This window comes from Oryx dammah, unplaced genomic scaffold (genome assembly GCF_014754425.2).
Source record: "Oryx dammah isolate SB20612 unplaced genomic scaffold, SCBI_Odam_1.1 HiC_scaffold_21, whole genome shotgun sequence".
Lineage (NCBI taxonomy): Eukaryota > Metazoa > Chordata > Mammalia > Artiodactyla > Bovidae > Oryx > Oryx dammah.
This window is the reverse complement of record NW_024070205.1, coordinates 9,680,416-9,695,701: the sequence shown is the minus strand read 5'-3', so window position 1 is coordinate 9,695,701 and position 15,286 is coordinate 9,680,416. Positions and strand designations below refer to the sequence as shown.

Here is a 15,286-nt window from a genome sequence, read left to right as displayed (position 1 = left end):
TCAAATTTCTAATGAGACCCCACTCACAGCTAAGTACTTCAAAAGAGAAAATGGACCCAGAGAAGTTTGCTCTACTTCACAATTTTGTCTAAGGCCAGTGAAGTCCTTTGTATTTGAAAGATGCCTTTAAGTTACTGAAAAGACTTTGAAAATAAAAATGAACAAATTCTAAGAAATGAATTTTAAGTATTAGGTTCCAAAATAAAAAACCCCAGCTAACAATCAACTTATAAAAAGAAAGAAGGTATCACATATATTTAGCTCCTTTGCTTCTTAAATATTTTATCTGTGGTTTAGGAACTGGGTGGCTAGAATTCGTAAGGTGGGAAGGAGTAGGGGAGAAAAGGTAGTGACATAAAGCCCAAACTTCTAAAAATAATTTCATATTTATTTTCCCCCTCTCTGTCACAGTGCTTAGCCTTAGAACTATATGTCAAGTTCAAGCTCAAAGACTTAAAAATTTTTAAAATGGTTTCCCCTTAGTTATACCAAATTTTCTAAGTTACACATTCCAACAAGGCTTGCTTTTCTGGCCTTTATAAAACAACTATGAAAATTTAGGATTTAGACAGAATAATTTAATTGATATAACAGAAGGCAAACCTTGATTAAAAATACTCCTGTATTCTCAAAGCTACTTTACTTTTAGTTCTCATCATCTGGCCAAGAATATTAGGTGCTGTTGAAAAGAAATCCTTAAACTTTTGAAAGACTATTTTAATCACAAGTTAATAAATCACTGCTGAAATGAATATAAGGAAATTTAAGACAGAAGAATTCCTTACCTGTTGTACAAATTTCTGATCAATGTATCGCTTTGCAATGCTAGGCTGGAAATCAGGGCTCTCCAAAAATCTCAAGAAGAATTCATACACCAACTGTAGGATAAAATGAAATAAAAGCCAAGATGAAGCCTATAAAATTTTACTGTATGTGAAATTCATATAAAAAACATACCTCCCTTAACAACTTAGTAATGACATTTAGATCTCATTATAAAATGTGATGAATTGGTAACTTTTTTTTCAGAACTAAATATATACGCACAATTTGTCTCCCAAGTTGGTACATTTTGGATTTATTGCTTTGCATCATTCATTGAAAATATTAACTTACAGGAGCCAGAAAACTAAGACGATGCCTATAAAATATTTAAGTTAGAAGACGCACTGCATACTCACTGGGAACCTTTCTTCAGTGGTCTGCTAAACTACGTCACCTTAATTTCCAGAGTTACTTAAATGCAGGATCAGAAACCTCCAGATAAGAATAAACTGAATTGTAAGGGACAGTGTATCAGTATCAGTTTTAAAAAAGAGAAAAACTTCAAGTCCTTCTATAAAACTACAGAGGGAAAAAGTAACTAAATCGAAACCAGGATATCTTATCCACACTTTAGAAATAATTAACCAAATCATCTAAGTGCAGGGCTCAGAAATAAATGTCTGTGCACCACAAATAAATGTCTGTGCACCACAATGAATAAACTAAAAGCCCTAATAAGCCTTTACTTAAAAAGTGCTAAGCATCTTAAAAATACAGTACTGCCCTCTTAACCTCTAGTGCTAAGTTCTAAGCACCACCTCCCCAGGACCGAATGGCATTGGACCCTTTTCTATTCATGATTTCCATCCACAAATTTAATGCCTTTTCCAGCTTAACTGAGCACTTACCACGCACTGTGGCCATAGCTTTTGTAGTCTGAGGTGTAACAGCAAAACCAGCGTGATTTTTTTTTTCCTTCCTCAGAATTCCACGGATAAAAGATTTATTACCACAAATGCAACGTCAGCATATGCTTTTTTTTCTCTCCTTATCCAGTTGAGAACTTTTACCTTTTCCTTAAAGCACTTCACAACTTCTCTCTGGCATCCCTAAAGGTTGTTGTTGTTTAGTCACTAAGTCGTGTCCAACTCTTTTGCGACCCATGGACTGTAGCCTGCCAGGCTCCTCTGTCCATGGGATTTCCCAAGCAAGAATACTGGAGTGGGATGTTGCTTCCTTCTCCAGGGGATCTTTCCAAGCCAGGGATCAAACTCCTGCATTGGCAGGTGCATTCTTTAGCCCCACATCAGGGTTACTTGAAGACAAGTATTGCAATGCTGTGACAGTCAACTTGGTAACAGAGGTAGAGTTGGACACGACTTAGCGACTGAACAACAATCACCACCACCTGGGACCATCAGAAACCTAAGCAAAGGAGTCTGAAGAACTTCTGGGCTGGTGAACACATCAAAGTGCTAAGAGGGTGGCACATGGAAAACCCGAACCCTTTGCCGCACCTTACCACATGCCTCGCTTCTATTTGGCTGTTTCTGAGTTTTATCCTTATAACAAACTGGTAACAGTAAGTAAAGTGATTCCTTGAGTTCTGTGAGCTCTTATAACAAATTACTGAACTGGAAGAGTGAGTCATGGTAACCCCATATTTATAGCCAGTTAGTTAGATGGATGGGAGGCTCAGAATCATGACTGTCATCTGCAGTGAGGAACAGTCTTGATAGACTGAGCCCTTCACCCTAGAGGTCCCTGCTAAAGTGGGTAGTCAGTGTCAGAATGAATAAACCGCAGGACACCCAGTGAGAATTGGAGAATTTCTTGGTATAGAAAATCTATGTATTTGGCATCGGAAATGTTGGGGGTAGAAAAGACAAGTCTTCCTTTATCTATGTTTAGTATGAACAGATAGTAGGCACTGTAAAGCTCATTCACATATTGGGGAAGTAAGACAAAAATAAAAACATAAAATGGTATATACACAAGAACTATATGGCAAAACTATGAGTGCAGGAGATATTTAGAAAAGGGCTATATCACCGTGGGATAAGGTCAACAGGAAAAGTTTTAAGGAGGACACACAATTTGAGCCCTGCATTAGATTTAATTTTGGACAAGAAGAAAGAGGAGGGCTTTTTGTAAGATAAGTAGAACCTGTCTCAAGAAGAAGACAGTGTAGGGTAGAAGCTGGTGGGTATGGAATCAGAGACGCGGAATCTTTACACAGATCCCGAGTTAAAAGCAGTGGTAAGGTGGGACCAAGTCAACCCTGAGTAAGAAATGGAGGGCCTAAGGCTTATTAATTTTAACAGTAATAGCATGTCTTCTGGGAAACTTACATGACATCAAGCTTGAGATCAAAATGCACCCTCTAAATCACATACCCAGTTGAAACCTGCACCTATCACAGATATGACATGTTATTTCTTACAGAGCTTTCATCTGCACTGTTTACTTGACACAGTGACCATTAATTAAGTGACCAGTCAGGATTAGCAGCAAATTGCTTTTATGCTACCAACTTAGCACCACTGAAGAGATGATGACGAAAAGTTAAACACTTGTTGAATGATCCCAAACAGGGGCAGAATAAACACGAGTGATCTACAGAGCTAAAAATCTTCAATGTGGCACAACTAAGACCACATTTCTATAAAACTGCATCCTGTCTCCAGTCACTCTCTCTATACCCTCTATCCTGCACTATTGTTTTTAATTGTATCTATCACACCCTGACATAGTATTAGTTATTCTTTCCCCCAAGAATGTAAGACAGTTTGCTTATTAGTTCAATACTTAACCCCCAATATTTAGAATAATGCCTAAAAACAACAGATGACCAATAAATATTTGCTGAATGAAATATCACAGTTGTTGAGAAACTGTATTTCTGTACTAAAGTTTCTCTATCTTCTTCCACATGAAAAATTGATTTGCCCCAAGAACCTAAGAAACCATGCTGCAAAGGACAACAGATACTTTCAGCAATGAGTTTAATTCTTTAATAAAATGGCAAACTTCATGTGTGAGCGGTGTATGGCTGTTCTTCCTATTCCTATAAGCCAAAAAGCACCCTAAAAAATGATAACTAACATAACTAAAAACTATAAGGAATGAAGGATAATCTTTCCTTTCTACTCAGTACTCACTGTGTCTTTCCTATGGTAGGTAAAATAAATAAAATTCTGGTCTTTACCAATAAAAGATTTTAGAAGGTACAACACAAAACAGCAAAGATTCTTAATGTATTTGTAATGTATTACTGTATTTGAAAATAAGACCTATACCAAAAGCTAAAGGAACTAGACATGTTTGACCTAGAAAGGCAAAGATTTAAAAGCAACTTTAATGATTTACAAATATACAAAAGGCTCTTTTTCAAGGAATATGTTGACTGAATGTTTTCCAACCTCTATTAAGAGGAAGCTAACTTAAATGGAGATTTAAAAATTCATCTAATATTTGAAAGAATTCATATAAGAATTAACATATACTAAGCTAAATGAGAGATAGTAAGTGCCTAGAACATTGCCTGCATGCGTGCTAAGTCGCTTCAGTCATGTCCAATTATGTGCGACCCTATGGACTGTAGCCCACCAGGCTCCTCTGTCCAAGAATACTGGAGTGGGTGCCATGCAACCCAGGGGATCTTCTTGACCCAGAGATCAAACCCACACCTCTTCCGTCTCCTGCACTGGCAGGCAGGTTCTTTACCACTAGTGCCACCTGCTGCCTAGGACACAGCAAACACTAACAAAATCTTAGTTCTGTAAGAATCTTTTTCTCCCCTCTGTAATCCTTTAAAAAATAAGACATATTCTGTGTGAACCCTGAATAGCTTATATAGGATCAACCTGTTTTCCCTCCTACTCTTTTAACTATAATAATTAAAAAGGTAATTAATAACAAATAACTATGATAAAAAGGTTAAAGTAATAAAAATGTTTCTCAATCTTAAATAAGGATAAAAGATGTTTTTTTTCTATTTCTGTGTATAAGTGTTAGTGCATTAAGCTATGGCCCCTATAATTTTAGATTCTTGGAACATGCAAATATTTAAAATATAGTATCTGGTCAAGAAGTATTTGAACATGAAGGTGTACATTATAAAATATATATGTCCCCAGTTTAAATTTCTACTTATACAGATCATAAAGAAGAGCCTCTAGTCCCTAAAGCCAAGTTATCTTAAAAAGGTCTATGTTCTATTCAGTATCCTATATAATTGCATCTTAATTATCTGTGCCAAAAAGAAAACTGATAAAAGAAAACAAAAATAATACATAATCTGCCTGTATTCCAGGCTAGCAGAGCAGTCATGCCTCTCTATCTATAACTAGGTACATAAAAAATTATGTATCTTTTTGGTCTTCAATAAATATAAAGCAATAATATTTAGGAAAGAAAATTTTAAAATAACATAACTGTTTTATATTAATAATTATCATATAATATTTAGTAAATTAAAAGATATGACCAATCCACCAATCCCCTAGTACTGAAATGGCCTTTCTTTTGTTCTTTTCTTCTGTGTTTATTTATTCCATTGTTCATCAGTATTTCCATTACAGTGTGAAAAAAAAAGTAAAAAGAAATGGTAAATTAGCACATTTTAAGAAAACTCATGAAAAGGTTGAAGAAACACAATTTTGAAAGGTTTTGAAATTATTTGAGATTTTTCCCCTCACTGACTAAATTTAATGTTTATTTTTCACCCTACCAAGTTAATTTCTAGCAGCAAAGATCCAATAAGCTAAATGTATTAATAAAATGCAAACTTAGTACCAAACAAAAAATTTCAGGTGGATTCAAATAATATTAACCACCAGGACAGAAATTTTAATTGAGCAAATTTCCTCAGTGCTACACTATAATTTCATTCATCAGAACAGCTTTAACATTTTACTGTAAAGAAAATATGATGACTAAATAGTAACAAATCCTACCAATCAGTTCACTTCATATTTAGCAGGCCATCTGACCACCAGATTTAAAAACTGTATATCAAATTTAATTACTAGATATATTTTAAACTATAAACACTTATATTCAGAGCAGAGCCTTTTAATCGGAAGACTATGGATGTATAATATTTCTTGTGTGTCTCTGTGAATTTGTCTCAGCGAACACACACTTTTTAAAAATCATATTTTAAAGTAACTCACCATCCCCTAAAATTTAAGAACCACTAGTTTCAGCAAATTTAAGTGAAATCTCAGATCATACCAGTGAAAAACCGAAAGCACATTGTATGTATGGCTGAAATTTTACAGTTAATTCTCAAGGGCATATAAAAATGTCTTAATGGAAAAACTATTTTTCAAAATTCAAAGACTGAAGAGATTCTTTTGAGATTATCCAACTACATGTGATCAAAAATATGTACAACTTAACAGCTAACGAGAATTTCATGCTTTTAAAACCTCTTTAGTATTAAACCCAGTATTGCTGATTTTACAAAAACCATGGTATAAATTTCAGATGAACTGTGTGCAGTGCTACTAAAAAGTAGTTTACCACTTCAGATTTTCTATTCTATAAGCTCTAATGTGCTGATAAATCTTAAAAGTTTTATCAATTTACACTAATCCTAGGATTCCTCTTTCATTCTATTTGGATATATAGACAGATCAAATAAATAATGAAGCAGACTATTGCTTTAAAATGTCCCAAGTAGTTTAGAATATAAATTTCTTTCTCTTGTCTTTTATAATAAAATATAAAATGAAATGTCACTAAAAAATTCAAGTTCTTGCAAAATAAAAATCAACAATATAATCTGGGGGGATTCCCTGGCGGTTCAGTGGTTAGGACTTTGCACTTTCACTGACAAGGGCCTAGGAGGAACTAAGAGCCACACGCAAGCCACATGATGCCGCCAGAAAAAACCCAACCTTCCCCAAACCAAACAATATAATCTGAAGCAACACTGAGCACCCATATATAAAGCACAGTTCTTCTCTATCTCACAGGGACTATGTAGAAAATAGCTGATGTTATCTATCGTACTGTCATTAACAAAGCTATCATTTTTCATTTTATTCAGGACAGACTCTTGTCTCCAACGGTTCAAGCCTGTGGCAGGCATTATAGATAAGCCAGTATAACACCCATTCCCTTCCCCCCGTATGTCTCTACTACTGAAGCTGGAAAAACTAAATATTCATTCTGTCAGTCTGCCTTTCAACTACAGTAATGGAAAAATTAAAGAGTAAAGAAAAAAGAGAAATCAGAAACAGTTCAACAAAATAAAGAAAGAGATGAGAAAAACAAAAAGATTTCAAGGGAAAAGATACAGAGACAGAAGAACAGAATCAACATGAACAGCGGAAAGAAGAAGAAAAACGTGGTAGAATGAAATAAGTACTAAAAAGTATACTGAAGAAAACGTTTCAGAAATAGAAGTGGGCTTTTACAGTGAAAGAACACCATTCAACTGGGAAAACTGATGTGAAAAGTCAACACTTACATATAGCTCAATAAAAGCAACTGGCCGTTAAAGGAAAAATATCTTTTGGGCATCCAAGCAAAACCATTAAGAATATGAAAGAAAAAAAAATCAGACTGAAGACAATGGAATATTTAAGGTACTTAAGGAATTTAAGGAAAGAAGCTGAACCAAGGATTTTATATCAATTCAAGCTGATCTTTAAATGTGAAGGCTACAGAAAAACTGCTATGAAATATGCAAGAACTCAGAGACCTACTAAAGAATGAGCTTCAGATTACCAAGAAAATGATCAGAAAAAATTTTCGTAAGGATTGACAGTAAATATTAAATAAATTTCCTACAGAACTAATGACAAGTGATGGGCATATAGGTATTTACTGTGAGAGTAAAAGTGTATTACTTATACTAGATGCTAGAGAGGCAGGAAGTAGAGGAAGAAAAGACTACTTACTAATTTCAATACTGTTCACTCTAGAGAATCAATAAACTAGCTACAAAAGAAAGCACCAAGGGTATTTCTTAAAGGTATCAGCATAAAGGCCAACATTATATATATATAATATGTGTGTGTGTATATATGTATATATATATACTGCTTTCTAAATACCAAAAGTATATCTTTTTAAAAAAGGGGGACTGCAAGGAAAACAGATACCATAGTTTAAAAAAAGTTGTGCTATGTTTTGAGCATGTGTTACCCCATTCAATTTTTAGATAACCCTGTTTTACGCCAGCTTTGTAAAGGAGGATGCAGAGAAATTTAGCAGCTTAATTAAGGTCATTTCCATAGGTAAGTTATCAAAACTGAGATTTGAGTAGAGGTCTGTCACCAGGATCATTTCCACTTCACCATACTTTGTAATAATAATTTTCTTGTATCTTGTTAGAATGTGTATATATATACTTCTGTACCATTTAACTAAGGCACATCTGTACCTGTATAATTATACCTTTAAAAAGTCACTTATGAGGGCTTAAAAAAAAGAAGTGATAGCTAGTGGGAGACCTTATTTAATGGTGTTAAATGAAGCTAAAAAGGTATGAATTAAAACTTCATAAGAATTTGTATATATCTGTCTTGGACCATAGATGGTATCTAGGGGAAGCAGTGAAGCTTTTAATAATGCAGAACAAGGACACTGGAGCAATATTTTGCTATAAACCTTATCCTACCACTTACTTTTTGCATAATCTTGGGCAGGATTCTTGATCTATTTTAGCTTAATCTTAAGCTTATCCATAAAATATGAACAATATCTACTTTTTATAGTGTTATTACACAACCTGCTCCAGTATTCTTTTCTGAAAAATCCCATGGACAGAGGAGACTGGCAGGTTACAGTCCATGGGGTTGCAGAGTTGGACACGACTGAGCACACACACAGAGACATACATAATTACCTAAACATGATCAGCAAGCCATCTGATAAACTAATATTACTGGTTGTATGTAGGCAAATACGGGCTTCCCTTGTAGCTCAGTCGGTAAAGAATTTGCCTGCAGGGCAGGAGACCCGGGTTCGATCCCTGGGTTGGGAAGATCCCCTGGAGAAGGAAATGGCAACCCACTCCAGTATCCCTTGCCTGGAAAATCTCATGGACAGAGGAGCCTGGTGGATTGCAGTACATGGGGTCGCAAAGAGTCGGGCACGACTGAGCGACTAACACAGGCAAATACATTCAATTCTCTAGAAAAACACTTCATTGTGCTTGCCTGCAGATTTTAGGTCACTAACACTATCTTAGCTGGTTTTAGAAAAGTCAGAGGAACCGGAGATCAAACTGCCAACATCCGCTGGATCATTGAAAAAGCAAGAGAGTTCCAGAAAAACATCTATTTCTGCTTTATTGACTATGCCAAAGCCTTGGACTGTGTGGATCACAATGAACTATGGAAAATTCTGAAAGAGGTGGGAATACCAGACCACCTGATCTGCCTCTTGAGAAACCTATATGCAGGTCAGGAAGCAACAGTTAGAGCTGGACATGGAACAACAGACTGGTTCCCAATAGGAAAAGGAGTATGTCAAGGCTGTATAGTGTCACCTTGCTTATTTAACTTATATACAGAGTACATCATGAGAAATGCTGGGCTGGAAGAAGCACAAGCTGGAATCAAGATTGCCAGGAGAAGTATCAATAACCTCAGATATGCAGATGATACCACCCTTATGGCAGAAAGTGAAGAGGAACTAAAAAGCCTCTTGATGAAAGTGAAAGAGGAGAGTGAAAAAGTTGGCTTAAAGCTCAACATTCAGAAAACTAAGATCATGGCATCTGGTTCCATCACTTCATGGGAAATAGATGGAGAAACAGTGGAAACAGTGTCAGACTTTATTTTTTGGGGCTCCAAAATCACTGCAGATGGTGACTGCAGCCATGAAATTAAAAGACGCTTACTCCTTGGAAGAAAAGTTATGATCAACCTAGATAGCATATTGAAAAGCAGAGACATTACTTTTCCAACAAAGGTCCGTCTAGTCAAGGCTATGGTTTTTCCAGTGGTCGTGTATGGATGTGAGATTTGGACTGTGAAGAAAGCTGAGTGCCGAAGAATTGATGCTTTTGAACTGTGGTGCTGGAGAAGGCTCTTGAGAGTCCTTTGGACTGCAAGTAGATCCAACTAGTCCATTCTGAAGGAGATCAGTCCTGGGTGTTCTTTGGAAGGAATGATGCTAAAGCTGAAACTCCAGTACTTTGGCCACCTCATGTGAAGAGCTGACTCATTGGAAAAGACTCTGATGCTGGGAGGGATTGGGGGCAGGAGGAGAAGGGGACGACAGAGGAGATGGCTGGATGGCATCACCGACTCGATGGATGTGAGTTTGAGTGAACTCTAGGAGTTGGTTGTGGACAGGGAGGCCTGGTGTGCTGTAATTCATGGGGTTGCAAAGAGTGGGACACGACTGAGCGACTGAACTGAACTGAACTGACTGAACACTATCTTAAAAATACACAAATCATCCTTTCAGAATGGCTATCATCAAAAAGACCACAAACAACAAATGTTGGTGAGGATATGGAAAAAAAAAAAGGAAGACTTGTGCACTACTGGTGGAAATGTAAACTGATAAAGTCACTGTGCAGAATAATATGGTGGTTCTGCAAAAAACTAAAAGCAGAATTATCATACGACCCAGCAATTTCACTCCTCGGTGTATATCCAAAGAAAACAAGAACACTAACTTGAAAAGATACATGCATCCCAATGTTCACAGCAGCAGTATTTACAATAGGCAAGATAAGGAAGCAACTTAAGTATCCATCAACAGATGAACAGATGAAAAAGATATAGTGTTATAGTGTGTGTGTCTATATATATATAGACACACATACAAGGGAATACTACTCAGCTATAAAAAGAATGAAATTTTGCCATTTGCAACTACATGGATGAAACTGGAGGGTATTATGCTAAGTGAAATAAATGAGAGAAAGACAAATATATGATATCACTTAAGCATGAAATCTAAAAAATAAAGCAGACTAGTGAATATAACAAAAAAGAAGCAGACTCACAGATATAAAGAACAAACGGGTGGTTACCACTGGGGAAAGGAAAGAAGGAAGAGGCAAGAAAGGGGTAGGGGACTACAAGGTACAAACAACTATTTATAATATAAATAAGCTATAAGAATATATTATACAGCACAGGAAATATAGCCAATATTTTATAACTACAACTGGAGTATAATTTATAAAAAATACTGAATCACTATTTATACACCTGGAACTAATACAATATTGTAAATTAACTATACCCCAATAAAAAATATTAAAGGCATTATAGTTGAAGCATTAGGCAAGAGTATCTTTTACTTTCTCCCTCATAGCTTTGCTTATTTTAAAAGTAAGAAAATATCTGTAAACTGAAGGCATCATATGGGTCTTCTCAGAGCATTTTAATTAGACATTCTGGAGAGCAAAAATAAAACCTAATGTATACAATAAAAAAACCAACAATCATAAAGACTAGCCATATAAAAACATGTGCAAAGAAACCCTGTAAGGGCTTCCCAGTTCGATCCCTGGGTTGGGAAGATCCCCTAGAAAAGGAAATGGCAACCCACTCCAGTGTTCTTACCTGAAAAATTCCATGGACAAAGAAGCCTGGGGGGCTACAGTCCGTGGGATTGCAGAGTTGGATGACTGAGCAACTGAGCACACACACACACCCCCATGCGTGCATGCACGCACAAGAAACCCTAAGCACACATAAGTGTATTTCGTAGCTATAATGGAACCTTTGTAACACTTCTTAAATACAGCACAAGAGTTACAATATATTCTGCTCTGAATCTTATCTAAAGAGCCCTAGTTTTTTAAGTATTAACTGTGGTAGCACCAATGTGATTCAGTTAACTGAGTGAACCTCAGATGACCTTATACTAAAGCCATGTATCTGAGGGGAATGTCTGAATAAGGAAGTTAGGGCTAGAAAGAATTGGCTGGAGAAGGTTTAATGGAAGAATTGGTCCTTCTCATAAAGTAAGTTTTTATTACCAGTTTTCCAATAATTATGAGGAGTTGTCACACAGTGGCATTAGGGCAGGAAGACTATCCCTCCCTCAGTGTCAACTAAAAAGATGTGCTTTAGAGAGGACTTCTGCAATGGCAAAGTGAGGACTTCAGTATGTTTCCTTTCCCACAAAAAAACAATGAAAAACACTTTGAGCTGGCAGAGAGACAGGTCAGTAGAGATTATCTAGTTTGAGGTGCAAAAAGAAAGACTGGATACAAAACAACAGAGTTTCAAAGACCTGTGGGATACCATCAATCATACCAACGTACTACACATAATGGGAGTCTCAGAAGGAGAGGAGAAAGAGGAAGGAATAATAGTTGAAGAAATGGCTAAAAACAATTCAAATTTGATGACAAGTATTAATTTATACAATGAACTCAACTGAGCTCTAGTTGGAGCTCAACTCAGTGGAGCTCCAACTAGAATAAAGTCAAAGAGATCCATATCTAGAGACATCATAATCAAACTGACAAAACTTAAAGACAAACGGAAAATTTTCAAAGCGGCAAGAGATAATGTATCACATACATCAGATCCTAATAAGATTAATAACTGACTTGGACAGAAAACTGGACATCAGAGGATCACTGGGAGGACACCTTCAAAGTGTTAAGGGGAAAAGGCACTTAGCCAAGAATTCTATATCCAGCCAAACTGTCCTTCAAAAATGAAAGGAAAATTAAGATATTCCCAGATTACTCAACTTGCCTTACAAGAAATATTAAAAGGAATCCTTCAGGCTGAGACAAAAGGACACCATATGAGTTCATAGGAAGAAAGAAAGAGCATGGGTAAAGGTACATATTGTGTTTTTATTTATAACTCTTTTGTTTTACAAGACAACCACATAAAGCAATAATTACAAAACTGGGTTGATGGATGTACAATGTACAGGCATACTTTGGAGATATTGCAGGCTTGGCTCCAGGCCACCATAATAAAGTGAATTCTGCACGAAAGCAAGTCACATGAATTTTTCTGGCTTCCCAATTAATTTAAAAGTTATGTTTATATTATAGTCTATTAAATACATAATCGCATTATGTTTTATAAAAACAATGTACATACCTTAATTTAAAAATACTTTATTGCTAAAAATGCTAACCATCATCTGAGACTTCAGCAGGTTGTAATCTTTTTGCAAAGATCACTGATCACAGATCATCATAAAAATATAACAATGTAAAAGTTTAAAATATTATAAGAATTATCAAAATGTGACACTGAGACATGAAGTAAGAAAATGGTGCTGGTAGACTTGCTTGACACAAGGTTGCCACAAACCTTCAATTTGTAAAAAAATGCAATATCTGCAAAGTGCAATGAAGTAAAGTGCAATAAAATGCCTGCATAAAGATCCAATTTGTATGACAGTAACAGCACAGAAGAAGGGGGAGGGAATGGAGGTATACTGGACCAAAGTTTTGTATACTACTAAAATTACTAGTATTATTAAAATTGAATACTACTACTATTCAATCAAACTAGTTTGTTTTAAAATGTAATCCCTAGGGTTAGTACTAAGAAAATACCTCAAAAAAGTATAGTTAAAGAAACAAGGGAATTAAAATGGTACTCCAGAAAATCGTATTTAATACAAAACACAATAACGGAGGGGTAGAGGAATGAGAAAGACATAAGACATAAAACAGTAAAATGTTGTTCAGTCGCTAGATTGTGTTTGATTCTGTGACCCCATGGAGCCTGCCAGGCTCCTCTGTCCATGGGATTTCCCAGGCAAGAATAATGGAATGGGTTGCCATTTTCTTCTCCAGGGGTTCTTCCCAATCCTAGGATAGAACCCACATTTCCTGCACTGCAGGCTGATTCTTTACCACTGAGCTACCAAGGAAGGCCAAAACAGCAAACGTAAATTCTACCATACCAGCAATTACATTAAATATAAATGGATTAAACATTAGTCAAAAGCAGAGACTGTCAAAACTGATTTAAAAAAAAAAACGAGGTTTCAACTACATGCTGTTTACAAGAGAGACCATTTATTTAGCCACACTGTGTGGCTTGCAGGATCTTTGTTCCCTGACCATGGATTGAACTTAGGCCTTCAGCAGTCAAACTGAAAAGTCCTAACCACTGGACCACCAAGGAATTCCCAAGAGACACGATTTAGATTTAAAGAAACAAATAGATAAGAAGTCAATGTACAGAAAAGATATATCATGCAAACAGTAACCAAAAGAGAGTTAGACAGTAGCTGTAAAATACTATATAAATACAGTATTTATATAGTGGCTATAAATTTATGTAGTATTTATATATGTAAATTTATTAGTATTTATATAAATATAGTATTTAAATAGTGGTTATAGAATACTATATCAGACAAAATGAATTTTAACAAAAAAACTGTAAAATGATTATAAACATGATTTATAAGACCCCAAAATACATGAATCAAAAACTGACATAACAGAAGAGAGAAACAGTTAAACTGCAACAGTAGGAAATTTCAATATTTCATTTTCAATAGTGGAGAGAACTAGATAGAAGGTCAAGAAGGAAACTGAAAACTTAAACAACCAACTAGATCTAAGAGATTTCAACCCAACACTCCATCCAGCAACAACAGTATACACATTCTTCTCAAGCACGCATGAAACATTCTCCATGATAAACTATATGCTAGGCCCAATACATTTAAAAGGATTGAAAACTTCAAAGTATATTCACCAACCACAATGGAATAAAATTATAAATCAGTAACAGAAGGAAATATGGGAGCCACAAATATGTAGAAATTAAGGTGAAAGTTGCTCAGTACTGTCCAACTCTTTGTGACCCCATGGATGATAGTCCATGGAATTCTCCAGGCCAGAATACTGGAGTGGGTAGCCTTCCCTTCTCCAGAGGATCTTCCCAATCAAGGGATCAAACTCAGGTCTCCCACCTTGCAGGCAGACTCTTTACAAGCTGAGCCACAAGGGAAGCCCAGAAATTAAACACATTCATAAATAACTAATGGGCCAAATAAGTTACAGAGGAAGTTAGAAAACACTGAAATGAATGAAAATAAAAACACAACATGTCAAAACTTATGGGAAACATGTTAAACAAAGACTTACACATTCATACCAGTTCTATTCACAAAGGCGAAAAAGCAGAAACCATCTAACTGTCCATCTACTGATTAATGGATAAACAAAATGTTGTATGTCCATACACTGGAATATTATTCAGCCATTAAAAGGAATGACATATTGATACATGTTACAATATTGATGAACCCTGAAAATATTATGTTAAGCATATAAGGCAAATCCATAGACACACAAAGTAGATTAATAGCTGCCAGTGGCTGGGAGGTAGGGGGCAGGTAAAGAATGGTAAGTATTAATGACAAGGGTGTTTCCATCTGGGGTCATGAAAAGATTGTAGATGATGAAAAGGTAATGAAAAAGTGCCTATTACACTAGGTAATAGTGACGGCTGCATAGCATTACAAATGTACTTAATGCTATGGAATATACTTTAAAACTGTTTAAAAGGTAAATGTTAAGTGTAATTTACAATTA

At 35.7% G+C, this 15,286-nt stretch overlaps 1 protein-coding gene across 2 annotated transcripts in view; it reads right to left on the bottom strand.

Annotated features, from left to right (window-relative positions):
* PPP2R5A (protein phosphatase 2 regulatory subunit B'alpha) overlaps window positions 1–15,286 on the bottom strand; it is a 75,310-nt gene that overhangs the window by 17,115 nt on the left and 42,909 nt on the right. For both annotated transcript variants that reach the window (XM_040263122.1, XM_040263121.1), the window contains exon 4: window positions 786–878. In XM_040263122.1, coding sequence (XP_040119056.1) covers window positions 786–878 — 93 coding nt within the window. The remainder of the gene's footprint in view (window positions 1–785; window positions 879–15,286) is intronic.